Source organism: Magallana gigas, chromosome 3, assembly GCF_963853765.1.
Source record: "Magallana gigas chromosome 3, xbMagGiga1.1, whole genome shotgun sequence".
Classification (NCBI taxonomy): Eukaryota; Metazoa; Mollusca; class Bivalvia; order Ostreida; family Ostreidae; genus Magallana; species Magallana gigas.
The window spans coordinates 35,191,512-35,216,337 of NC_088855.1; the positions used below are offsets into that span (position 1 = coordinate 35,191,512).

At 35.2% G+C, this 24,826-nt stretch overlaps 2 protein-coding genes across 2 annotated transcripts in view; both read left to right on the forward strand.

Annotated features, from left to right (window-relative positions):
• The first annotated feature begins 682 nt into the window (after nucleotides 1-682).
• On the forward strand, nucleotides 683-7,565 carry LOC105339560 (uncharacterized). The gene is made up of 20 exons (XM_066079443.1): nucleotides 683-927; nucleotides 1,265-1,485; nucleotides 1,635-1,964; nucleotides 2,063-2,123; nucleotides 2,228-2,489; nucleotides 2,663-2,790; nucleotides 2,894-2,967; nucleotides 3,050-3,184; nucleotides 3,299-3,481; nucleotides 3,570-3,781; nucleotides 3,864-4,226; nucleotides 4,348-4,507; nucleotides 4,598-4,815; nucleotides 4,950-5,025; nucleotides 5,125-5,900; nucleotides 6,000-6,096; nucleotides 6,210-6,394; nucleotides 6,499-6,699; nucleotides 6,791-6,981; nucleotides 7,221-7,565. Exons 1-20 carry the CDS (start codon nucleotides 754-756, stop codon nucleotides 7,491-7,493), a joined length of 4,320 nt encoding a protein of 1,439 aa, XP_065935515.1. The 5' UTR covers nucleotides 683-753; the 3' UTR covers nucleotides 7,494-7,565.
• Nucleotides 7,566-9,950: 2,385 nt separating this feature from the next.
• Nucleotides 9,951-24,826, forward strand: part of LOC117692369 (uncharacterized) — a 33,812-nt gene continuing 18,936 nt past the window's right edge. Inside the window, exons 1-31 of the mRNA XM_066079444.1 lie at nucleotides 9,951-10,088; nucleotides 10,660-10,750; nucleotides 11,307-11,343; nucleotides 11,450-11,570; nucleotides 12,142-12,193; nucleotides 12,285-12,385; nucleotides 12,509-12,597; nucleotides 13,039-13,085; nucleotides 13,200-13,254; nucleotides 13,383-13,449; nucleotides 13,541-13,625; nucleotides 13,716-14,002; nucleotides 14,132-14,183; nucleotides 14,569-14,712; nucleotides 14,874-15,100; nucleotides 15,201-15,331; nucleotides 15,419-15,597; nucleotides 15,688-15,833; nucleotides 15,925-16,257; nucleotides 16,399-16,538; nucleotides 16,668-16,738; nucleotides 16,867-17,024; nucleotides 17,144-17,310; nucleotides 17,394-17,571; nucleotides 18,191-18,834; nucleotides 18,955-19,226; nucleotides 19,437-19,646; nucleotides 22,638-22,853; nucleotides 23,197-23,333; nucleotides 23,428-23,587; nucleotides 23,683-23,753. Coding sequence (XP_065935516.1) covers nucleotides 10,062-10,088; nucleotides 10,660-10,750; nucleotides 11,307-11,343; nucleotides 11,450-11,570; nucleotides 12,142-12,193; nucleotides 12,285-12,385; nucleotides 12,509-12,597; nucleotides 13,039-13,085; nucleotides 13,200-13,254; nucleotides 13,383-13,449; nucleotides 13,541-13,625; nucleotides 13,716-14,002; nucleotides 14,132-14,183; nucleotides 14,569-14,712; nucleotides 14,874-15,100; nucleotides 15,201-15,331; nucleotides 15,419-15,597; nucleotides 15,688-15,833; nucleotides 15,925-16,257; nucleotides 16,399-16,538; nucleotides 16,668-16,738; nucleotides 16,867-17,024; nucleotides 17,144-17,310; nucleotides 17,394-17,571; nucleotides 18,191-18,834; nucleotides 18,955-19,226; nucleotides 19,437-19,646; nucleotides 22,638-22,853; nucleotides 23,197-23,333; nucleotides 23,428-23,587; nucleotides 23,683-23,753 — 4,695 coding nt within the window. The 5' untranslated portion in view covers nucleotides 9,951-10,061. The remainder of the gene's footprint in view (nucleotides 10,089-10,659; nucleotides 10,751-11,306; nucleotides 11,344-11,449; nucleotides 11,571-12,141; nucleotides 12,194-12,284; nucleotides 12,386-12,508; nucleotides 12,598-13,038; nucleotides 13,086-13,199; nucleotides 13,255-13,382; nucleotides 13,450-13,540; nucleotides 13,626-13,715; nucleotides 14,003-14,131; nucleotides 14,184-14,568; nucleotides 14,713-14,873; nucleotides 15,101-15,200; nucleotides 15,332-15,418; nucleotides 15,598-15,687; nucleotides 15,834-15,924; nucleotides 16,258-16,398; nucleotides 16,539-16,667; nucleotides 16,739-16,866; nucleotides 17,025-17,143; nucleotides 17,311-17,393; nucleotides 17,572-18,190; nucleotides 18,835-18,954; nucleotides 19,227-19,436; nucleotides 19,647-22,637; nucleotides 22,854-23,196; nucleotides 23,334-23,427; nucleotides 23,588-23,682; nucleotides 23,754-24,826) is intronic.

The following is a 24,826-nucleotide window of genomic DNA, read 5'->3' on the forward strand; positions in this document are numbered from 1 at the left end:
CCAAAAAACAAAACAAAAAAACCACAAATCGGCCTTCTTCAATTTTATTCAAAATGAAATGCGACCCGTTGCCCAAGTCATTCCAACGACAAAGTCTTAAATCTACAAAACGGTGCTTTACGCCCAAGTGATGCACGTGTTGTACGTCTCTGTCCAATGCCAAACTTCAATGATTGTTTCTACTGTAAAAGTTGAACTATAGATTGCTCAGTACCAACAGTGCAAAAGTCAGTGAAAGGTGAAGATCAATGCGGCCATACACCAGATGAAGCAAAAACAATTCAGCAATCGCAATATCTTGGGCCTGTCGACAGTCGAAAAAAAACCCCACCAAACTTATTTTTAAAAAACCCCAAAACAACTTGCACTAATGAATGGTTTTGTTTACAAAGTAATAAAACTACTAAGTAATAATTAAATGAAAATAGTTTTTCGTTCTTGGGTAACTAGAGATTATTTGACGAATTTCTATTGGTTATTTCTGTTGGTTGAAATCCAAAAAATTATCATGGGCGTATTTTTTCTTCCTAGTCCAAATGCGATAAGACTTAAAATTGATCAAACATCAAACAGTCTACGCTTATTGAAAGATAAATTTAAAATAAAAACTTTTAAAGCCAGGGAGAACAAAATCGATCAAGTCCAATTGAAAGGCGTGCCGTGCAACCTGTCCGTCAGATATCCCTCCGCGAGCCAGATAAGAAAGCACTTGCGTATCTACCCTGGTTTATAGTTACTCAGAGTTTCAACGCGATGAGACTTGTGGTACTGGGTCTCTTTCTCCTGCCCCTTGTTTCGGGTCTGCAGAGTCACCATTTTGACCACAATGTGGACGTCAAGCATCCAGAAAGCGGAGAGCATGTAAAACTAAGAAGTAAAGGTCGTCTTAGTGAAGCAATCGACTTGGACCGGGTACAAGGAATAAAGGTACACTTGTACATATAATCAAACAATTCAAGTTTGAGAGCATGCATAGCTATGCAAGACTAAGCGAAGATAATTCAATTCTACGCATAGTTATACATGTATTAAAATAAAAAATAACAGCTTTCAAATTTCTTATTAAATTTTTTTGGTACATGATGTCATTTCAATAGATTAAAAAGAAAATAATTATTTTTAATTGAGGCATGTTTTCATGGAAAATGATTTAGTAATGAATACAACCTTCGCATTGCTTTTTATTTAAAAAAAAAAGACTAGAAAAAAAAGAAACCATAATTTTGATAGCTGATATGTGATGAGCAGGACGCTTTAATTTCAGAGAGTAATATGCGAGGATCAAAAGATTTTGATTGCCGTGGAACACAAGGGGGTCGGAAGAGAGTGGAAGAAAGGCCAGGTTGTGATGGGTAGTCCTAAATGGGACTGTAGATTGAACACATTACCCGGCAGTCCGTCTGCTCAACGAGGAGTCTACGCCAAAATCAAGGAAATCTTTTTCCCCACGGAGACGGGAGTTGTTCTTCACACCCAGACGGTCAGGTAAATGGACTTACGTCATTTTTATTTTTAAAAAAAGCAGAACAGGCTACGGCAGATAAGTCTGAGAAGAAATTTAGAAAGAATCGTATTCTAAAACAGGGTATAAAGTACATAGTGTATTAACGAAATTGTCTCCTTTCTGAAAACAGGGCATTCGATGTTATAGACGAAGCGGACATTAAGTTTCAATACACCCCCGGGAATAGCGAGTCTCATTCAACGGAAACACGCAGACGACACCGTCGTTATATCGCCAACGTTTTGTCGGAACTTTTGGGAAATATCACCTGGCAGTACAGTGATTCAACGTCCATTCCGTGGAATTCAGACGATTCAGGAACCGGGGACCCGGAGTCCTTTGGTTTGGCAATTGGAAGCAACGACACCGAATACCGCTTCACCGAAAACGTGACGGATAATGACGTCATGGGGTTCGTCTGCAAGGACTGCAGTGGGATATCTCATATGTCGTATGAATTGTAAGTTGAAATAAAGGTTAAATATAAGTCTGGAAAAATACATTAAATACTAATGAACATGATTACTGGTGAATGTTATTTGATTCATTTTTACACAGCGATCTGGTTATAAAGAAGAACGCTATGAATGAACCAGAAATTCATCGCTATCTAAACAAAGTAAGGTTTTCAGATTTACCAAAGTAATGTTAACGTCGCCTCATTTGTCTTTTAATTTTTGCTGGTGCTTGATTTTTAATACCTTTGCCTTTTTAAAATAATAGCTGGAATCAAACACTAAAATGAAACTGAAAACCACTTTCAAAACATCGAAAGATCTAAAGCTTGCTGTACACAAGGAGATAGACACGATGCATGTTCCACCGACAATGTTGTTCTCAGTTCCTCTGGCGCATGTGCGAAACCTACCTCCCGTAATGCTGACTGTGAAGTACACTGGGGCCACGCACGTAGACTTGCAAGTGGACACCCGTGATGCAGTTTCCATAGAAACGGACATAGAATTAGGAGGAAACTATTCCTTCGGTATGTCGAAAGAGAGTGTAAAATATTTTTGTCCTTTTGCGAAAATCATATCTTTTATAATTTTTTAATACGATGGCTGGGCGGTCAAAATTATTTTTTCATGAATTTTTCAAATATACTTTTAAATTATTAATCATTTTTTTTACAACTATCTTTATAAATCGTTTTTCTAGCTCATGAATACCGCGGGACGTCATCTTTGGGGGGAGACGTGGTACCCCACAACTGGACCTCCTCCACCCATCGTAACACTGTAAACACCGACAAGGACATGTCTGTCAATATCTCCGTATACCAACAAGTCAGTGTACACTTACATAATGAATATGTGTATTTTTGTATCATACTTACTTGTAATTTATTAGTGAACTTTTCAATTTATGATACGATCACGTTCTTTAAAGATATTATTCAACACAACCATTGGGTGGTTTGCACGTGATATGGAGATTGACTTTTCGCCACCAGTTAAATACAGGTTTGTTAGAAATAAAGATTAATATAATCTTAACAAGGAATTAGAAAATATCAAAATGTCTGATTTGTTTAAATGTTTTTAGTCTTAAGCCAACGATTCGCAGCAAATCTACGATCGATGATGTAAAGCGATGTACGACGAAAACTGCTGAACTTGCGGGCAATTTCAATGTCACTGAAGCCAGGCTAACAGTGGAAGCATTTGGAGTGTCCATATGGTCAGTTAATGTTAAATTTTGCCATCATTTAGTGTAGAAATGAGATCAAATATTGTACTTTCAGTTAGTGATACCTACTGTATTACATTTTCTTCGGTTTTTCAATTATTTTAGGAACACTCTTATAGCCAAAGGGTTCAACAAAACAGTAAGCTTTGAAAACGACACGCTGTACAAGACGTGTTCTGCCGATTGTCCACTTTCTACGAAGACATCTTTGAATAAGGGTCTGACTATGACCGATGTCTTGGGAGACCCAAAAATGTCCATCAGAAGAAATGAGCCCGACTTCCACATGTAAAACAAGCTTAATTCATTCATGCCGTTAAAAATTATATTAGGTATGATTATATATATCTATTTTATTTTTGTTCTGTCTTTATAGTTTAACACAGATGTGGGGAGACTCTGTCCTGTTTTCTTCAGAGGAGGCAAATTCGTCATCTTGGTGTGGCACTCCTGGTCAACATTGCGGAAACTGCGTTTATCAAGGAGCAGACGACATAACCCAGGAATGTGCAGACCGTCTTATGGTTCCCAAACTTGCAACGAAAATTAGCCTTCTTGGAAAATATGTGAACGCCGAATGGCCAAGCAGTACGGTTCTTACATGAATTTTTGTCATTGTTTTACAGGTCTATAGATATGTATGTACAAAGCAATGTTGATGTCTTTGTAGAAAAACTGCTGGTTGTCGAAGCATGGGATGAGCCAACTTCTTCCAATCCACGTGGGAAACATGGCGATGCTAGCTTGTTCTATGAAGGGAAGGCAGCGCAACTGGCCCTGACCTATAGCAATAATACTTCAACCATCCCCCCTAACGTTATCAAAGATGATGCAGAAAATACACGCCTTGAGCAACTGGCAATTTGTACTGGATTCCAATACGTTTCGAAACTGAAATCTGATTCAAGCATAGAAGTTGCAGTAGGGGAAAAGCGGTCATCTGGAGATCAAGCCAGAAAGGTTAAAAAAGTTTCACTGGATAGTAGGGAGAGCGCCGAGAAGGAAGCTATGATCAACGCAATGAAACGGCTAGGTGTTTACCCATTTATATGTTAAATGTTAAAATTGACTTTATTCATTCCCATAGAAATTGCAACCTGAAAGCCTTTGAAGCCTTTCAAAAGAAATCATTTTTTATGTTTTATGAATTCTAGAAACTGTTTTACCGGGTAAGAAATGCCCTAATGTCGGTTTTGACAGCCTACAGAAGGGAAAGACATATCCAGAAGATCCATCCAAACAACTAACTGAAGAGGATGTATTGGGACCAGCACTTGGTCAGATTCACCGTGAAAACCAAGAGAAGATGAGCAGGTATATACATTTCTATTCCATTTTCTTATCAAAGACATATGCTCTTAGAATTTGCATTATGTACATTCTTGCTTTTTTATTGTTTTATAGATTATATGAGTATCAGTTCGACGATTTTAAGTTCCTTCACGAACGTCGACCAAACCAAACAGTCGATCTTTGCGGCCCAAATAGGAAGTGCCGGGATGGATACTTCTCTGTTTCAGACAACCCCTGGGAGTGGAGTGCCAATAGGGTTATGGCCCCGAGATTAGCCTTTCGGATGAGAAGATTAGCCATTATTGCTAAAGATATAGCGGGGTTGCAAGGTTCGCAAAAATCATACCTTATGGTCTTGCATAGATGATAATTTGTAAACTATATCATATGATGGAACTATATTTTTTCTTAATCACGAATAAGGTAAATTGTATTCAATATATACAATGACTTCTATTTTCAGGATCAAAGATTATAGTGGAAAGGGCTTTCGCAGATAAAATAGATCGTGGGGAATCTAGTCTGTTTTTGGAAGGAAGGTAATACTTGTAAAACCCTAATCTGTATTGCTTCAGTCGGCAGCCATCCTCCACACTTGCTAAATGATAAGTGGGCATTTATTAAACTTTTTATTTTAGGGGGGCGCGATTGACGTTTCTTGATAATCCTGATACGAACATTCCACTTCTTGGACATGCTGCAGTTTGCGCTGGCTTCGATTTCGTTCGCAACGTTGATAATGTTGCGATCGAGGTCTTCGTTAAACTACAGGACGGCTTCAGAACCACGTTGATTCCGTACCCTAGTGGACAGGTTCTTCTGGCCGCCGCCCCTTCCACTAAAGACAGCGACGAATATTCATATCCGGCTGAATTAGAACACGAAAATATGAAACCTCTTTTAATAGATGGTGCCAGTGAAGACACTGCATTGTCTACTCATTTTAAGATTAAGGATTTTAAGTTTGAAGGTCATAGGTTTCTGCGAATTGATTCGTCGCTTGTTGAATGTCTTGATTTGACACAGAAAGAATTCAAAGGAAAAATTCAGATACTCACAGGGTACAGACCAAAGTCTGCCAACGAACAAGAAGTCACGTGGTCTAGGCGTCAGTTGGCAAGATTCCAAATGGGCGAGGCAGCGGAAATAATATCTGACAGTGATGACGAGATCTTGGACCTTGCAAAGCTACTGATGGTCACATGTACACCGTTTCTTAGATTACAGAGAAGAGGGTTGGGTATCTTCGTAAATCAAGAGGGCAAATGGGAAAAGAACAGCATTTATGTAGACCTATATCCACTCAGAGATGACAATAGGATGATTGACTTGAAAATTAATGTTCGAAGAATTAATAAAGACATTGGATGTATGTGGGATGAACTCAAATTGTACTGGTCAGAAATCACAAAAGGTGTGGATTTGTTATTTTTAATTTGATTAACTGATGTTATTCGAATTTTTTTTTACATTTTATGAACATTTCTTACTAAGTTATCGTTTTTCGTTACAGGAGGTCCAGGTGTTATTCCTTACAATGTAAAAAGCGCTTGCAAGAAACCCGACCTTGAAAAGAAAACGTATCTTGACTTCAATCTGAACAGACCAGGGTATTAACTTTTTGATTTATTCAATTTATTACCTTAAGGTATAAATCATTATAGCAATTGTGTTATATAATTCAATCCATTATTAACTTATGTTTTTCCCACAAATCTTAAAGTTTCTGCTTCCAATTCCACGACAAGAAGTTTTGTGCAAACTCCAGCGAAGCCAGGGAGGAGTTGGGGGATGAACTGCTGGAACAGTTGCAGGGTGTGGCGGGGACGGAACGATTGGACATCACAACCACTCGGGAACAGATCAAAAGATGCATCGTCACGGGATGTGGGGGATGCTCCGGATCAGGTACCATATACTTTGTGAAAGATTTCTAGTAAAATAGTTTTGTTATTTGAGGATGACATAGATGTAGTATACTAAGTTTATGCTGATACTATGTTTTTCATCAGGAAAAAAATGGGACAAAAAGGTCAGAGCATGTTCCGAACTCATTGACAACTTTATGGAACATGCCAGTGTACCACTGCTTAGACCAACGGAGAAGATGTCATTCTTTAATCCGGATAATGTGGATTCAGCTGCACACGCTTATGCCTGTAAACAGCACGGAACAAAATGCCAAGAAACCGTTCAGCTTTACTCAATATTTCGTAAGTTGGTCTCTGACTCGATTAGGTTTTTGATTTGATATATTTAGCATCTGTCATTAATTAAACTGTTTCATCATCTTCGTTTTCGAAGAAACCTTATTGGCTAAAACATACAAACCAAATCCAAACACAAGCATTGAAGAAGAGGTATTTGGCGCAACAGACAACCCTAGCCCCCTGCTACAGATAGTCGAGCAGGAGATTGCCATGAACGTGTCAGGGAATGTGTCCATTGTCATTGACCACTACAAGGACATTTCGTCATTGCGAAGTATTTTGAAGGTATTGATGAAAACTTTTTTTCTAAATCTTGAAAAAAGGTGTTAATGAATTTATGACTGGTTATAATATAATATGATAAATATCAATATGTAATAAAGAATTGTTTGATCTCACAAAATCATTGCGTCGCTCTTGTGTAACAAAAGCTTATTTTACGCATATGGTCATATTAATACTATTGCAGTGAAGTTTTGCTTCCCGTATACAAATAAAAATACATTTACTTGAAATTTTTTAAGGTATTAATGATCCACAATCGTCGAGTTGATTTTGTAAACTTCCACGTCATGCACGGAGTTAATCCTGAAAAGATAGTGACCACTCTGCAGAGGAAACTCGAGACTTGGTCCGGTATTTCCTGTCCAAAATGGAGCAGGTTTGCAGCAGCACCGTTCACTGTGGAAGTGATATCAAAGGATAGGAAGAGACGCAGCATAGAGGATAGCAGACAGCGGAACGCGGCTCGGAGGCGAAAACGAGACTGGGAGCGAGATTGGATTTTACGATCGTAATACTATGTCGTCGACAAAAAACTTGAATTTGAGATGTATTCAATTTATTTGAAATAAAGCACTAGCATGTAGTATGGTGTTGTATCATTTGTTTTTGGACAAATTTTGAATTGCTCAGAATATCTAGTGGAAGAACAAGTACAGAAAATACATGTTTAGGCATGAATATAAATGACCAGGAAGTGTATTAAAATAATTCTTGATAAAAACCCAAACAGACATGTTTATATCATCTACCTTTCTAATCAATATTCGCTCATTAAACCGACGCTGCGACTCGTACAGTTCAATTTTATTAGCTTTAAAATAAATTCTGTTCGATGTTCGATTTCATTGCCTCTGATAATAATAATAATAAAAATACTGTACCTTGATTAAAGTTCTACTTTTCTAAAAAACGAAAAGCACCTTTTTCATACGATCAATCTGACAGTGTCGTTTGGTAATTCATTTACAAATAGAAAGCAAATTAAACGAAAAAGATTTTTTATATTAATTATTACTTATTAAAAAGAGAAGAATATATAAAAAAAAAAACAACCTTCACTTTATTATTCATTACATGTACACATTTAAAAAAAAATGCATGTTACTGACAGGAAAATGTAGAAATAAAGTCTGCGTTCAGTGTTTAGTGAAGGTTTGTCGAAATAAATTAAATTTATGTAGCTGTTTTGCGCCTCAATTACGAATGAAACATCTTTAAAGCCCTAGATTTGTCTCGGAGTGGTTCAAAATTGTACGGTATTTGAGTGGGCTGGACTGTCGTATTCATTTTTGGGCTATAACAATCTCTGAAGAACAAAGATACAGGGTAATATTCAAATTTTAAAACAAAAGTTTGATTTTTTTTCCCCACTATATAAACGTTTACGACAAAATATAGTTTTAATTTCAAGATAGCCCTGATGGGTCATTCGACCCTCCAGCCGCCTTAAAGTGAGGAATCGCCATCATATTGACTTTCAGTATTGCGACACAGGAGCTCTGGGTTTTTTTCTGTCTAGGATCTTCAGCTTGTCAGACATCTTAAAGGGGCATGGTCACGATTTTGGTCAAAAATTATTTTTTCGATTTTAATGTTTACAATGCTTCAGTAAGGCATTTTTAAAAAGGCAACCAAAATTTGAGTGTAATTTGATGAGTAATAAGGGAGTTACAGAGCTTACAAGTCTTCGCTATGTTAGCAAAACGCTTGTTTACATTTTGAATATTGAAAGGAAAGTTCCAGTTTTAGACCAAAAATGAATGTGTTAATCGTTAGGAACTGTTTATTTATGCTTAAAACAAAAACAGGGCACGAGCCTTGTTTACATGACGAAGAATTGTAAGCCCTGTATTTTGCTTAAAACTCAACGACTGGCACCCTAATTTCATTTGATCATTAGATATGCATTCCTAAAGCATTACAAATAGTAAAATCAGAAAAATAAAATTTGACCAAAATCGTGACCATGTCCCTTGAAGGATCCTCGACACCCCATGACTTCTACTTTTTATAACAGTACGTCACAAAATGGCGATTTTAACGTATTGTGAAACAGTTTATAATGCCTTAATAAGGTGGCTATCTCTGTGGCGCAATGGGTGTAGCTTAGATCTACCGACCCGCAGGTCTCGAGTTCGAATACTGCAGACATTTTTACTATTAGTATATTTTCATTTTACATTTTGCAGAGTCCTTCTCCCAAAACTGAATATTTTTTCAGTTATTGACAAGTCGAACACAAGCTAGAAATCCAGATCTTTAAATAAATCAGAATAATGGGCTTGTATGCAGAAATTTTTCCAGGTGATAAACACTAGCATCCTTGTAACATAACTACAACTTCCTTTTTGTATTAACAATTACTGAGACAGATTGAGATTGAATATTGAAATAAATGCTTAAACCGGCCTGCCGCATATACGTCAAAATCTTAACAAATATCTCTTATTTTAAATAAGTATAACTTGGTGTCAAAATCTTGCAGGTGTTGTGCAGATTGGCGCTGCATGTTTGGGCAAAAATTCTAGACCGATATACAAAGAAGTCTTTTCTTCTCAAAGAAACCGAGATTAAAACATCAATATTGATAATTGGAAACTCTTGTTACAGTTTTCAAAGATTATCTTCTGGTCGATAAGTATTCAAGAAATACCTGTATGGAATCAAAGGCACTGGGTTGTCACCCTAAATCTGTCTTGTATCTTTGCGTGCTAGAAAATACTGTCAAGTTTTTTGTTTATTTGATTTACAATTTCAAACAGAGATAGATGTAAGCCTAATCTTTTTCTGTGCACCTTGGGGACCAAATCTCTTATCGCACCAGCTGAAATTGGCTAACCAAATACGTTTCTAGCTTTCAGCAAAAGACTTCCTCCTTCGCGCAAAGATATAGTCCCCTAGGAACTCTTTACCTACACCAGGTAGTGTAGAATCAAGTTAGTTCTTCTTGGGCCGAGATGGCGGCCGGTTCGTTTTACGTTTACCTGTTGTGGGTTACCTTACAGGTGACACACCAATACTACTTTGAGCCTGGTTATACCCATCACTATACGTACTCATCTACGACGGACACATTAGGGATGCACAATGTGACCACAGTCATTAGGGTAGGTTGACCCGGTTGAAAACTTCTTGAACTTGCAAAAACCTTTGAAAAAAGTTAAAAATTAAGAAGGCTGGAGGGTCGTGACCAATTTAGGCTAAATCAGTTCTCCTTTTAACAGAGAGTTCTGTATATAGATATAGAAAAATAATCTTTTACCATTAATTATTTGGCTATTTTAAAAGTATTAGATAGTTTATTCGTAAAATTATCATTTGTAAAATTTCAAGGAAGATCTGATGGATAATTTGTTGACAGCCCAGCCTCTTTAAAAAATTTCATTTCCTCTCTTGCTTTCATTTGTCCCAATTTGCAAATAGATTGCAAATTTTATTCCGTGTGCATTCTGAACAATTATTGATAACATCTCATATATCAATAAAGTAGATTTTTACTAACATAGATTTTAATGACATCTTATGTACAAATAAAAGTAGATTTTTATTTTACATTTTATATTTAATTTTTATGAATTAAATTGCTGATAAATGATGAACCAAAATGAACTTGTGTGTTTTTTAAAATCTGAATTTTACATGAATATCTCATAAACTTGATATGCTGTTATTTTTCAGTTCCAAATTCGAGACGTCAACCGCACTGAAGATACATCTTTGTATGAACTAAAGGTGGATTCACTTACCCAACATTCCCAGAAAGGCCACTGTAAGTTAAGCCTCTCAAATTAGTTAAGCATTTCAATGCCATCATGCGTGCAACGTAATTAATCTATTGATATCAACTACTTCATTTCACTTATCACCATTGTTGAAAAATTAAATTGGCGTGAACAAATATTTGCGGTAGAAACATTTTTTTTGTGTTAATCGACAAATCAATCAATTCAATACCAAGAGGTACTTGCAAGCGTAACGGATATTTCTCGCACACGATTTTGTTAAATAAATTATTTTATGTTATGGCTGAACAACAATTTCAAATGCTAGCCTCGTTCACGCGTTTATCTCTGTACATTATTTAGAAGTTTCACCAATGTTTGCTGAACAACAAATTTCATGGATTTCGTTATTGGGTTGGTCTTTAAAATAAAATCTTTGTCGAATTAAGAGATATGACATCAGATTTTAGTGGTAATTTTACATTTGTTGTTGTTGACGGAACCTCGAAATTAGTAACTTTACAATTCAGTAGAAATACGAAAATTTCATGAATGCTAATTATACAACAGTATATAGAATTCCTCGACTTCCTATTTCCATAGATGCTGTCAATCCATTGAAATGGAACCTCAGTAGACAGTGAGTATGTTACATGTACTTTAGCAAATGTTTTAAACAACTTCATTACAGAATAAAATGTATCCTTGAATCTTAGAGTTAACCCATAACCTTAATCCACCCACAGCTTTCTGTTTGAGCTGGGGGAGACAGGGCTGGTCCACTTCGTACACTACCACCCTGAGGACAAGGAGGAAGTGGTCACAATCAAGAAAGCAGTGGTTGGTACCATGTCCGCCCATTTCCAGGTATGTTCACTCTTAAAGTAATCATTAACTTCGTAAACTTTTTTTTTCGACATCTATTTATTTGATCGTTGAGATGATTGGCGTCTTCCAAACTCTAGGGTATCTGATCTGTGGCTTTTCTAACTGATTCTAGCACAAATTATGCATTATCTATCAATAAGCATTTTTATAAAGCAATGTGTCAGACAAGTATGCTAACTTAATGTGCGTTCACGTTCAACCCAAGATTTCTAGCTAAATAAGATTTGCGAGGAGAGGACCGGATTAAACATCATTCACTTGGGAAAATGACTGATTTGATGGCAGTTGTAAAATTTAGTCTTGTGCAGTTTGATTTTAGAAACTGATCTATATACATTCATATTGCCGTATTTTTGTCTACTGGGTTGCCTATTTTATGTAAGAAAACAAACATGCTTGATATTTTAGTTTATACATTACTGTTATCAGAGCAAGTGCTATTCATGTGAAAAAAGAGGAATTTATTTTTAAATTACTTGTAATTCTTATTCCTGTAATCAAAAAGAATTAATACAAAATTCATATTTTTCTTCATTTTACATTTCAACAGGCCTCAGATAGCGATAAGTGGACTTATACATCGAGCGAAATAGACCATGGAGGTATGAATCATTATTCAAAATTAAAAATTCAATTTTGATAACAAAAAATAAAAGTTTGTTTTTAATGCATTTGTATAATTGATATGAATAGGGCATCTGCTTCATCAATACGAAGGACAGAAAACAACCGACGGGTTCAGAGTGACCAGATTACATCATAGTTCCGAAAACGTCATCAGAACTCATAAAAAGGTTTGTGTGTGTTTGGGAGAGAGAGAGAGAGAGAGAGAGAGAGAGAGAGAGAGAGAGAGAGAGAGAAACGATCCATACCATATATAGTAAATACATGTAATTTACTTGTTTCATCGATCGTAGGTGGTTCATTACAACAACGAGGGACTGATACATCAAGTACATCTCGTTGACAATATTACAACTTACAATGCAGAGGAAACCAAAGTTAGGTACACATCTTTGGTTATTGTTTGGAACTTTTGTAATAATATAAATTTAAACTCATATTTTAGCATACATAATTAATGTTACGTTCCGTAACCAATATTCAATTACGTAATATGATATATATATATAAACGCTTAAAAATGTTACAATAAAATACTGTAAGATACTTTCCATAAGACACAGAACAATAAATACAATTATTAAACGTCTAATGAAAATATTTGTTTATTATTTGCTTGGAGTCATTTAAGCTGAAAACAAAATACGATATTTTCTTTCATTTTTGATGGGGATGCATTGAATTGGATTTTGCAATGCTCTGAAACGGTATACTTATGTTGAATTGACATTAAGTATCCACATCTTAATCTATTCCTATCTCGTTCAATTATTTTGAGATATCGTTTTGAAATTTTGTGACACATATATATTCTGCATTTCAGAAACGGGTATCACGATAACGGAGCGATAAAGGTATATTCTTCTGGAGGTAAGCCCTTGTCACTTTGTGAACTCCTTACCTTAAGATAATCAAACTTAAAATGACTCTGTTTATTGGCTTTAAATATCAAACATGAACATCATTTGTTTTTCTTTTTTTTAGATTTTCCTACCATACAAACTATTGGGGAAACCCGTGTTGTTTTTCAGCAGAAAACGTATGTAAAAATGAAATACTATAATTTCGCGGTAGAACTACTTTAAATTCAATACACAATGAAATTAATTACATTCAAATGAGTTAAAAGGAGTCCCTGATTTTACTATAAGTTTTAATAAATGACAGGAAACATGCAAAACCAGAAAGTGGAGAAATTGTGAAATTGGTGAAAGACATTTTGACCGTTGTCATGGTAAGAAAACTGTTTCCACGAATATAGTGATAAAATTGCTTTTCTTTGCTCATACCTGCAAAAACTAAATTGTTTCGTATATGTTCTACAGAGACCAGAAGAGCGTTTGGCGTTAAAAGATTTGCAGAAAAACATAGAATCTTTGATAAAATGCGTTCACAGATACGACGACAAAAGTAAGAACTTTGTTACTTGGTACCGCAAACTTAGTAAAAAAAGGAAATAACCAGAGATGCATTTTTTAACCGAATAGTTTATCATTTTAGCTGCCGTTGAACGGACAAAATGTGTCAATATGTTGCAAGGGAATGTCACCCGCCTCTTGGACTCAGATCTGAAACTTTTGGCTGACCAGTTTCTAAAAAATCTTTGCGTCGATAACTCTGTACATTGCACCAATGGGCGTCATCTGATAATTGACGTCATCGCCAGGGTCAGAAGTGATGTTTCCCAGCAAATTATCATCAAGCATGTTCTAAATAATAGCGATGCCACGGAAGAAGAGCTTAGACATGCATTAATTCATTCCATGAACTACGAAATTCCAACACCTGTAAGTACCTGTACAATATGATGAATGGCGTTTCTGCATATTGTACTGACATATATAAAGGTATGTCTTAATTTTGGTCTTAAATCAATTTATCATTATTTATACGCACTTTATCGCCTTTGTTTACAGGAGCTCATAGCAGCCGTTGATTTTTTGTGTTTTTCGGAGAATCTCAAACAAGGTGATTTTCAATAATAATATTATATTACTTTTACTCGGTACTTTGTATATACCTTAATGTTCTGTTTAATGTTATTTCTAGCATAATATTTTGAAGGCTTATTCGACGCTGTATTTGATTTAATGCAATGTACTATATTTGATATTAAAAAAAAATAAATGGCCTTATCCCGTTTAATTATTAAGTAGATCCCATCGATAAAGGGACTTTGATAGTATACACAACAATTGATAGAATATACCTTTAGTTGTTTATATCTGTAACTGTGGCAATAATATGATTATATTATTTTTAGTATAGAACTGAAGTTTAAAAAAGGTACAATCAAATTTTCATTTGATAAATCCGACGAGTTAAATGTTTCTCATATCGATGTTTAACACAGAACCCAGTTTGGTCAGTGCAACACAGAGGCGAGCTTGTCTAACTTTTGGCGCCATTTTAAAAAACCTTCGTCAAAATGGCAACACTACACTGGCTCTACAACTTGTTCACAAATTGGAAGAAACTTTAGGACATCATAATGAATGTAAGTTTTTGTTCCACATTATATGTAGACCAATTAAAAGACGAGTCAGTATGAGGTAGTAGTCAGTATCTCAAAAAGTGAAATTTAAGCATGTTAATTCACAGTGCAGACCGGCTTTATTCAACCAAATCTGTAATAGAACTGTTTTTAACTACTTGTAGCGGAATTTCAAAAACTGTATAAGCCACGTAATCGTCGATCTGCAGAAGATCCACACACAAAAGAAAACAAACACTTACAGAAGAAAAGAATGCTTGTACATGCCCTGGGAAACGCTGGTCACCCCAAATCGCTACAACACATTGCTTCCTACATGGAAGCTACTAAAGCCACGCCGTCATTGAGAAGAGCGGCTGTGTATGCCCTTAGACATTTTACGTGCAACAAGGTACTTTTAAAACAACAAATCTCTCTAAACAATACATTATTTGTTGTTATTTATCAACTCTTATATGTTAGGTTAAATTATGTTGTTCTGTTATTTTTAGAGTGCAGATGCTCTCCTAGAAGCGGCAGTGAATGACCCAGAAAACATAGTAAAACAGGCCGCTTATGAAGTTTACTCGTCTCATCCTGCAGGGCAGACGTTTTCAAAGGAACAAGAAAACATAATTTTATCGTAAATATTTTACAATATTTGTCTTAAAAATTTAACAAAGCTATTATCCCTCTTCATTTGTAAAATATAGAGGTATTGTGCTTGCAGGACACGTTATTCGTACCCTGTTGTTGCACGAGTGAGAAGAGGTACTTTTGCAGACATTTTAAAAGCTCTCAGTTTTGAACTAGTTCTTCCAAAGGTCGACTGGAAAAAAGTGATTGGTAGTAGCAAAATAGGAGCTTCATTTGGAATCTTCATGGAAAACTATATCAAACTAAAATTAGGTTGGTAGATGGGTTTGTTTTAAAGCTGGTTGATTGACGTATTTTCTGTCGGTTTGAAACACCATTACTGTTTCCAGTTTCCTTTTTTAGCCCCATTTAATGGTGTGTTCGATTTAAAAGTTCTTGACGAAGCCTGGGCAGTTGGTAATTTAGGGTTAATTCAGAGATCTATTGACATCTTTAGAGTCAAAGTCTGCTACCAACTCAACTTCCACTACGACTTGAACATTCTTAAGGTAAGTCAATCATTGAAAAAACCCAAACAGTATATAACCGATTTATTATGATGGAATCTAGCATTTTTAAGTCCTTTATATTTATATGTAGGATTTTAGCATCGACAGCATTCAGCATTTGGCAACGGCATTTGACAAACTTTATCATAAGATTGTTGATCCAATCAAGGAGGCCGTTGATTTGATTAGTGATCTCATTGACATGGGTAGAAACCATATCCTGGAGAAGATGATCATAGAACTCGTGACCCTTTTCCGAGAGTTACCGTCCTTGATCAAAGAAATGGCAGAAAATATGTACCAATCACTACTAAAAATAAACAGTTTTGATGGGTATCCTTTAGTTGACAGAGTCAAGAAATTGATCAACCGAATTAAAGTTTTTATTGATGATGTAAAAAGCGACATACTCGGGTTCTATCACGTAAGTAACCGTTGACTACGTATTGACCAAAACATAAATAAAATCTGTTTCTTTTAAGAACAGTAAATGGTTTGATGTTATTTATCTCTTTTACATTTCGTAAATAAATGTTTGCTATTTCTGAATGTTATTTATTTATAGAGCGTGGCTGATGCAATCACGGTATCCTTACCATTCGTTGGAAAAGAAATAAAGGACGGATTTGAGCTTATCGGAGATTCATGGAAATTTTGGGAAAACCCAATAGCGTCTTTTCATGGCATGGAGAATGCGATGCTCAAGTATGGATATCTTGTTTTGCACGATTTATATCTTGACTTAATATTGCTAAACAGAAATGATAATGCATTTCAAATGAAAGAATATACCCTTTGTAAGAACAAACTGGGTTTGTTTGTCTTTGTCTTTAGGTTCAAGTTAGCTGTTGTCACTTTCGTAGAGGCAAAACAAAGAGTAATGGATTCTTTGAACGTATTTAAAGGTATTGTATTCCTGACAAACCAAAATGAATATATATCTGTTATCACTGTAGCTGTGATAATCAAAAAGTAAATTCATCGCAAACAGTAAGATTTGTACAAAAATATAAGCGAATGTATTCTTTAAAAGGCGGCCTGCCGTATTGGTTTCATCCTGTTGAGGAGGTAAAAGGTATGGTAAACGACGTGATGGACATAATGGGAATGATAAAAGATGAAATAACCCACTACGGAAAAAATTCCTATATTCCTTCTGGTGCAGATATTACTGATGGTCTGACGATGAGTGTAAGTGCTAAATAATCTATGTATTTGCGCAAGTAGGTTTCAGAACTATCATACTACTAAAAAACCACTGTAAATTTGAATTTAACTTTAGCGTACCTTTCTTTTCATTGTTTGTATAGGAGAACAAAAATACAATTCACAAGATAGTTGACGGAGCTATAATGCCAGAGGTCAACCGTACGTTGGAAAGAGTGAGGAAAATTGCCAAACCTTTTTGGGATAAAGCCAGTGAAATAATTGATCTTTTCAAAAGAATTAAGAGTTCTTACGACTTTATCAGAGAGGCGTAAGTATTTCTTAACACCTTTTCCATGAATTTACGAAAAAAAAATCATGATATTCATTGTTTTATACGAAATTGTTTTACAGGATAAACAAGGGAAAGTTTTTCATTCAAAAAATATTTGGTGCCAAATTTCATCGGAAATTCCCCAAAATTTCTGCACCATGTGAAAGCTCAACATGCGGATGTGGTACATACCAGAATAAAGATAATGGAAGAATGGGATTAGATTTACAAATAGACCCTGACGCAAAGAGTAAATTTGTAAGTAAAATATTTGAAAATAACGAAGAGGAATAACATGATACTGCTCACTAAAACTTTTAAATAACAATCATGACTTGATTTTATATAAAAGAAACGTTGACATTCTTGTGTTAGATGTGTGTAAGTGTTTTGATTGGTTGTAGGATATATTATTTCACTACCATCCCGGTATATTTAAACAGTAATAATTGCAGGATAGTGGTACTTAAAAGTTTTTATATATTAAGTACATGTAAGTTACTTTAAGTTACAATGTTTAAATATTGATACCATATCACAACATCATTCAAACATGAACAATATTATGGACATCATTTAACCAAAAGATTCGACCTGGCTGTCAACTCGCAACCCACCGTAATCTGCGATTGCAAAATTTTAACTTTTTTCTCCCACTTCGATAAAACTTAACAAGCCCTTTACAGGCCTTTGTAACCGTTAATGCTAATTTATTTTGAGAGAAAAAGTAAAAAAAAAATCGAACTAAGAAGGAGTTAAGTGGTACATGGGTAATTTTCTTACAACGTCTTGAAAACTCATTGATTCTATCAGTTATATGATATTTTTGCATATATCTAGCTGATATTTTTTCAGTAAGAAAATATGTGTTTTTTAGGATGTGTTTAACCCAATGACAGGCTTAGTGTCTTGGTATAATGATCACGAGGTTCTCATCATACCCCATAGACTGGATGTCAACATGTATGAAATAATAGTGTCAAACCTTCACGAAGTTAACCCGAAGATTCCTCGTAATAAAAAGAAAAAGTTTTTTCTTGGTGGTCACAAAATTGGTAGAGTTGTAGATAAAGTATCAACCAATGAATGCGAATTGAATTACGTTACCGTTTACATGAGAAAGAGAATGGAGAATTCTACCGGGGTAAACGAAGACCAATACGATTACATCGATCCATCAAAATACATCAGGAAAAAGAAACCGAAATCATTATGGAAACCAATTTGTAAGGAGGCCTTCTATCACTACATTGGGCACGTGGCAGACGATCTCGATCTAGCAGACGAACCAGAGGACGACGAAACAGCTACAAACAGAGAAGTAGATAGCAAAAAAGTAAAAGGGCCAAAGTTTTTACATCGTCATCATGTAGGAAAGCGATCTGTAGCGTTACACGGGGATCATTCTCTGATCACGCGATCAGTAAACTGCGACGAATCAAATGAAAAATCCTTTAAATGCAAATTAAACACGTTTACTCAGAAACTAGGCGAGATGAAAGAAAATTTACTTCAAAAAACGTATGTTGTATCCTTTTTTTCAAAATTCAATTATTTGTAAAAAAAAAAATCTTTGTTTTTATTTTAAATCAAGCAAACCACATAAAATTGCCCGTATTAAAATACTTAAAATGTTTTTAGGAAAGGAGCAATCATGCCAGGATTTAACGTATTTGACATTCCAATATCAGAAATACAGGCACTCCCTATAAACAGTACGATCATGATGAAACTTCAGAGTAGCATTCACTCACTTAGTGTTGCGATGAAGAACGCACCTATCGAATACCCGGATAGTCTACCAATTCACAGAATACGACATAAACTACGTGAAAGTGGAGCAGATTATCATGACGTGGTCAATGCAGATAGGTTGTCTTTGATAGACAAACTGTTAACCAAACCTTTAGAAGGTAGGTACCTTTGAATAATATGGAGCAATGCAGTTAAATCACAAGGGTCATGCTTCCTAAAATATTCCTAAAGATTCAACACCAAATTTGAGACTGAATTTCATATTTACAATTATATTAAGCAAGCCTGTACAAGAATATTATATGCTCAACTTACGTATGAAATGCGTTTCCAAATGCTTTTTGAAAGATGCATATTTCTCTCAAAAGAGTGCCCATATTTTCTTGATGGTGTGGCTTTGGAGTATGGACATTTGTGTGATTCACACAAAGATTGCCTTGGATTGACTTGTGGAGCAGTATTTAAAGAAGGATATCAGAGACATCTGATCAAATTAACTGTTCGATGGAACCCTTGTACAGAAAAATTTGAATTGTCTATAGACGGAATGAAGAAGCTTACCTATGTCAAAATCAATGGTATTTTTTAACAAAAGTTTACTAAATGTATTTCTCTCTCTTTCTCTCTCTCTCTCTCTCTCTCTCTCTCTCTCTCTCTCGTTTTTAGCTCACCTGAGCTGAAAGCTCAAGTGAGCTATTCTGATCACATTTTGTCCGGGAGGGCAAATATAAATTGCTGAAATAAAAGTCCGATCTGTATTCAAAGCGGAAAAAACCCTCAAACTGTAGAAAAAGGGGGGTGCATTTATAAAAATCTTCTTCTCAAGAACTACCGAGTCCAATTCAACGTAGTTTAGCATAAATTATCCTTATGGGCAGGAAAATTTTATTTTGCCACGGCCCGGGTTTGTATGCCCATTTTACCAAGACTCGTATTCCATACTTCTAAAACGAGGTTCTTTGTTTAAAGCAGCCATACCATTATACGAAAAAGAGTCGATCTCACTATGATGAATTTGCTTGTTGTACAACAGTTCGCGTATGAATGGAAATTTTTGAAACATGCAAAATATATTGGTGCCGATTTTGTGAAGTAAATTGAGGCTAAATATTCCAATGCGTTGACAGTTTTCACACATGACGTTGGTGTTAGCTTGTTCTGATTTTCGTTTTGTTTTCATTATTTATGCTTTGTAACCTGGGAACTATCGTCTGTATTTCGTGATTTTTACGTATCAAATCAAACAGAGACTTCGGTAAATCAAACAGTTAACTGTTTACCTGCGCAAATTAAGCAAAATCTGATGTATCAAAAAGTACTGAAATACAATTCATTCTATCGGTAATTCGGCATTATCTTTTGCGTAATGGTAGATTAATGCAATAGGTTTTGTTGAGATGCTCGGCATTTTCTCGAGTTTATTCAGTTTAAATAGAGTTTGATATCGCTGACGGAAATATGTAGGTATATACATGTATATATATGATTCATTTCGAAAAAATAAATTGTGTTCTTTATTTGTTATAGTGCATGTTTCTTTTGTTAAATTATTTACAATTTCTATTCACTAACCATATTTGAGTGTTAAGCTTCGAATTATAAGCAAATACAGAGATTTGCTCACAATTCTATGTTTGTACACAGATCTTAAAAACTAAAGATTAAAAAAGTAAAAATTGGTCAATATTTATTAAGAAAATTTTCAAAGTCTGTTCTTCCAGAAACCAACTTTAACAACTTATTGTATTGTAAACTTAACCTTTTTAGCTCACCTGAGCCAAAGGCTCAAGTGAGCTTTTCTGATCATAATTTGTCCGTTGTCTGTCGTCGTTGTTGTCGTCGTTGTTGTTAACTTTTCACATTTTAATCTTCTTCTCAAGAACCACTGGACAGATTTCAACTAAATTTGGCACAAAGCACCACTAGGTAAAGGGGATTCAAGTTTGTTGAAAGAAGTGCCATGCCCTCTTTCATTGGGAGATAATTGAGAATTATTGAAAATTTGTGAGTATTTTTCAAAAATCTTATTCTCAAAAAATCATTCGGCCTGAAAAGCTTAAACTTGTGTGTAGGCATCATCAGGTAGTGTAGATTTAAGCTTGTTCAAATCATGGTCCCCGGGGGTAGGTTGGGACCACAATTGGGGGATCAAGTTTTACATAGGAATATATAGAGAAAATCTTTAAAAATCTTCCTCTCAAAAAATTATTCGGCCTGAAAAGCTTAAACGTGTGTGTAGACTTCATCAGGTAGTGTAGATTTAAGTTTGTTCAAATCATGGTCCCCGGGGGTAGGGTGGGACCACAATTGGGGGATCAAGTTTTACATAGGAATATATGGAGAAAATCTTTAAAATTCTTCTTCTCGAAAACTATCAGGCCAGAAAAGCTCAAATTAAAATGGGAGCATCCTCAGGTAGTGTAGATTTAAGTTTGTTCAAATCATGGTCCTTGGGGGTAGGGTGGGGCCACAATTGGGGGATCAAGTTTTACATAGGAATATATAGAGAAAATCTTTAAAAATCTTCTTCTCAAAAACTATTAGGCCAAGAAAGCTCAGCTTTGGGTGGAAGCATCCTCAGATAGTGTGGATTTAAGTTTGTTCAAATCATGGTCCTTGGGGGTAGGGTGGGACCACAATTGGGGGATCATGTTTTACATAGGAATATATAGAGAAAATCTTTAAAAATCTTCTTCTCAAAAACTTTTAAGCCAGAAAAGCTCAAATTAAAATGGAAGCATCCTCAGATAGTGTAAATTCAAGTTTGTTCAAATCATGGCCCCTGGGGGTAGGGCGGGGCCACAATTGGGGGATAAATTTTCATATATAGAGAAAATCTTTAAAAGTCTTCTTCTCAAAACTATTAGGCCAGGAAAGCCCAAATTTGAGTTGAAGCATCCCAAGATCATATAGATTCAAGTTTGTTTGAATAATAGTCCAGGGGTAGGGTGAGGCCACAATGGGGGATTAATTTTTAATTAGGAATATATAGAGAAAATCTTTAAAAATCTTCTTTCTAAAGACTATTTGGCCAGAAAAGATTAAACTTGTGTAGAGGCATCCTCGGGTAGTGTAAATTCAAGTTTGCAAAATCACAGTCCCTAGTGGTAGGGCGGTACCAACTGATGGCGGTTTGAATTTTACATAGGAATATATAGAGAAAATCTTCTGGGAAAAGTTTTCGGTCAAAACTCAGTACTTTGTGTGAAAGCACAGATTGTGCAGATTTAAGTCTGATGAAACCATGATTCCCTAGAGAAAAGTGGGGCCACGAAATGGGGGGGGGTATATAGGAATAGAGAAAATTATTCTTACAGGTACAACAACAAAAGGGGCTTGGTATTTACCAAAAAATAAGAGGTGGATAAAATTGGCAGATTTTCAATTTTTTTTAGCAAGATCTACTGTACTCAGTTGTCAAGATATTTTGATACTGTAATGCTAATTTGATCAGAATTAAGGCAATTGTTGCTCAGGTGAGCGATGTGGCCCATGGGCCTCTTGTTTGATTTTTCTTTCACTTTTAGCAAACTTTAACGTTTGCTTATGATGTTAACTATGATTTACAGAAACAAAAGAGTATCCATACGAAGTATCGGAAGAAGCGAGAAAAGAAATATTGTTTTTGATGTCTGCAACTAATACAACCGATGACACGACGTCATACAGTTTTAATTTGTCCGGGGCCGTTTGCAATTCTGATTATTTCTCTTGTTTTGCTGACGTCAATATTTTCACAAATCTTAAAGTGTTGTCGAGAAGTAAAGAACATTGTACTAGTCAAGGTATTTATTTAGTTGAATTTAGTCATTTCATTATAATTCATTAAGTAATGGGTGTTCAAATAACTATAAATTAAATTATCATAAAATATTTACTGTGGAATCGTCATTGTTCATGGAGGACCAATATTTGTGGCTTTCGTGGGTAACCCTTGCCCATGAATTTACATCTCCACAAACCTATACACAATCAATTGTTTAATATTAATTAAAGTTATACCGATTATATTATCAACGAAATTACGTCTCCACAAACCAGGAAAATATTTGCTACTAATATTGACCCTAAGGAATAAAAATGATTTCACAGTATTCCTTTTTTTCATCCATACGTTTTATTCTTTAGATTTAGTTGATCCATACATTGAACGAATCCGAGCTCTTAATTTACAAGAATTCATAGAAGAATCTTCTGAATTTGGACTAGATATTAAAACACAGTTGGTTCTAGTTAACCAGCTTCGTGAGGAAATAATCGCAGCGGTAATGCAAATTAGTTGTTTAATTTTTGTTTTTAAAATCAAATTAAAAAGGTCTGAAAGATTTTTTTTCGATATAAGATTAAGTTTTTCTTTAGATTATGGCGAAACAAGAAGGAACTTTAGATGCAATTGGTGACGCATTTCCAGCAATGATGGATCTTCGGATGAGCAAGTTTATACCCCTTGGACATATAGACATAACAATATTTCAGATCAGTTTTCTGTTTATGGTTGGACCGATACCATTACGCCTATGTTAGTATTTTGTAAAGCATATATAAGAATAATATTTTAAGAATAGTTATCCTGATTATATAAAAGTATTAACCTATGTTTATTTACAATATTAGCATTTGGTGCTGGAGCAAACATTGGAGCGGATCTTGAAATATCTTTGGCTTTGATGAGTCTACAAGCAAACGTATGTGAATGTTCATTTTTACTTGCGACCTTTTTCTATGCACGGTTGTCCGTATCGTTTAAGAGTAGTGTTAATGTTGACAAGCAAGTTGACATTCTATCATCAGGAGTATTTTGGAAGTCTTAATCCCCACTGCTTGCCGTGTGACATTAAGAAAGCTTTTGGGTCAAAGGGGCATGGTAACGATTTTGGTTGAATTTTCTTTCTTTTTTCATTGTTTACAATGCTAAAGTAATGCATTACTAATGATCAACCAAAAATTGAGTGTCAGTCGTAGAGTTATAAGCCAGATCTCACAGCTCTTTGTTATGTAAACAAGGCTCGTGTCTTGTTTTTGTTTTGCATTGGTTAAATATACCGGTAAAAGTTTACGTTTTTTACAGCCTTCAAGCTTATTTTTCTATCTACTTATTTGTTTGGAACATAGATATACTGTTTCTAGCATTTGCCACATTCATTTTAGGTATGAACCTGGAATTTTCAAAATGTAAAAAAATCATGACCTGAGCTGTGTATCTCGCTTATAACTCAATGACTGAAATACAAATTTTGGTTAACTATTAGAACTGCCTTACGGAGCATTGTAAACAATAAAACCGGAAAAAAGGTTTTATTATCGTTTAACTAACAGCGTGCCAGTTTGCTTGTTGGGCCGTGCTAAAAGTCTGTACGCTAAATACTATATAACTCATCGATTGGTTGTTCGATTTCATTGTGTGAATGCTAATTTGCATGTCAAACACAGAACCCAGAAACGCACTGACCAATGACATTACATGATTTTTTGGTAGTGAATATCAACACGTGGACGGTCCAAAGTTTGTTGTTTGTTAGATGTATTACATATATGCCTAGAATTACACTATAAAACTTTAACCAGTGAATTCCTTCGTAAGTATACATAGTTCGGTATATTTTTTTTTTTATATACGAATGGCATCGGACGAACAAACAGAAGCATTTTTTCTATCATGAAATGGTTGCATCTTTTGCTCTGGAACGTTAAAGAAAACAAGTGAAATTGTTGGGAGCGTATATTTCATTTCATCACATTGTACATCTTCCCCTTTTAG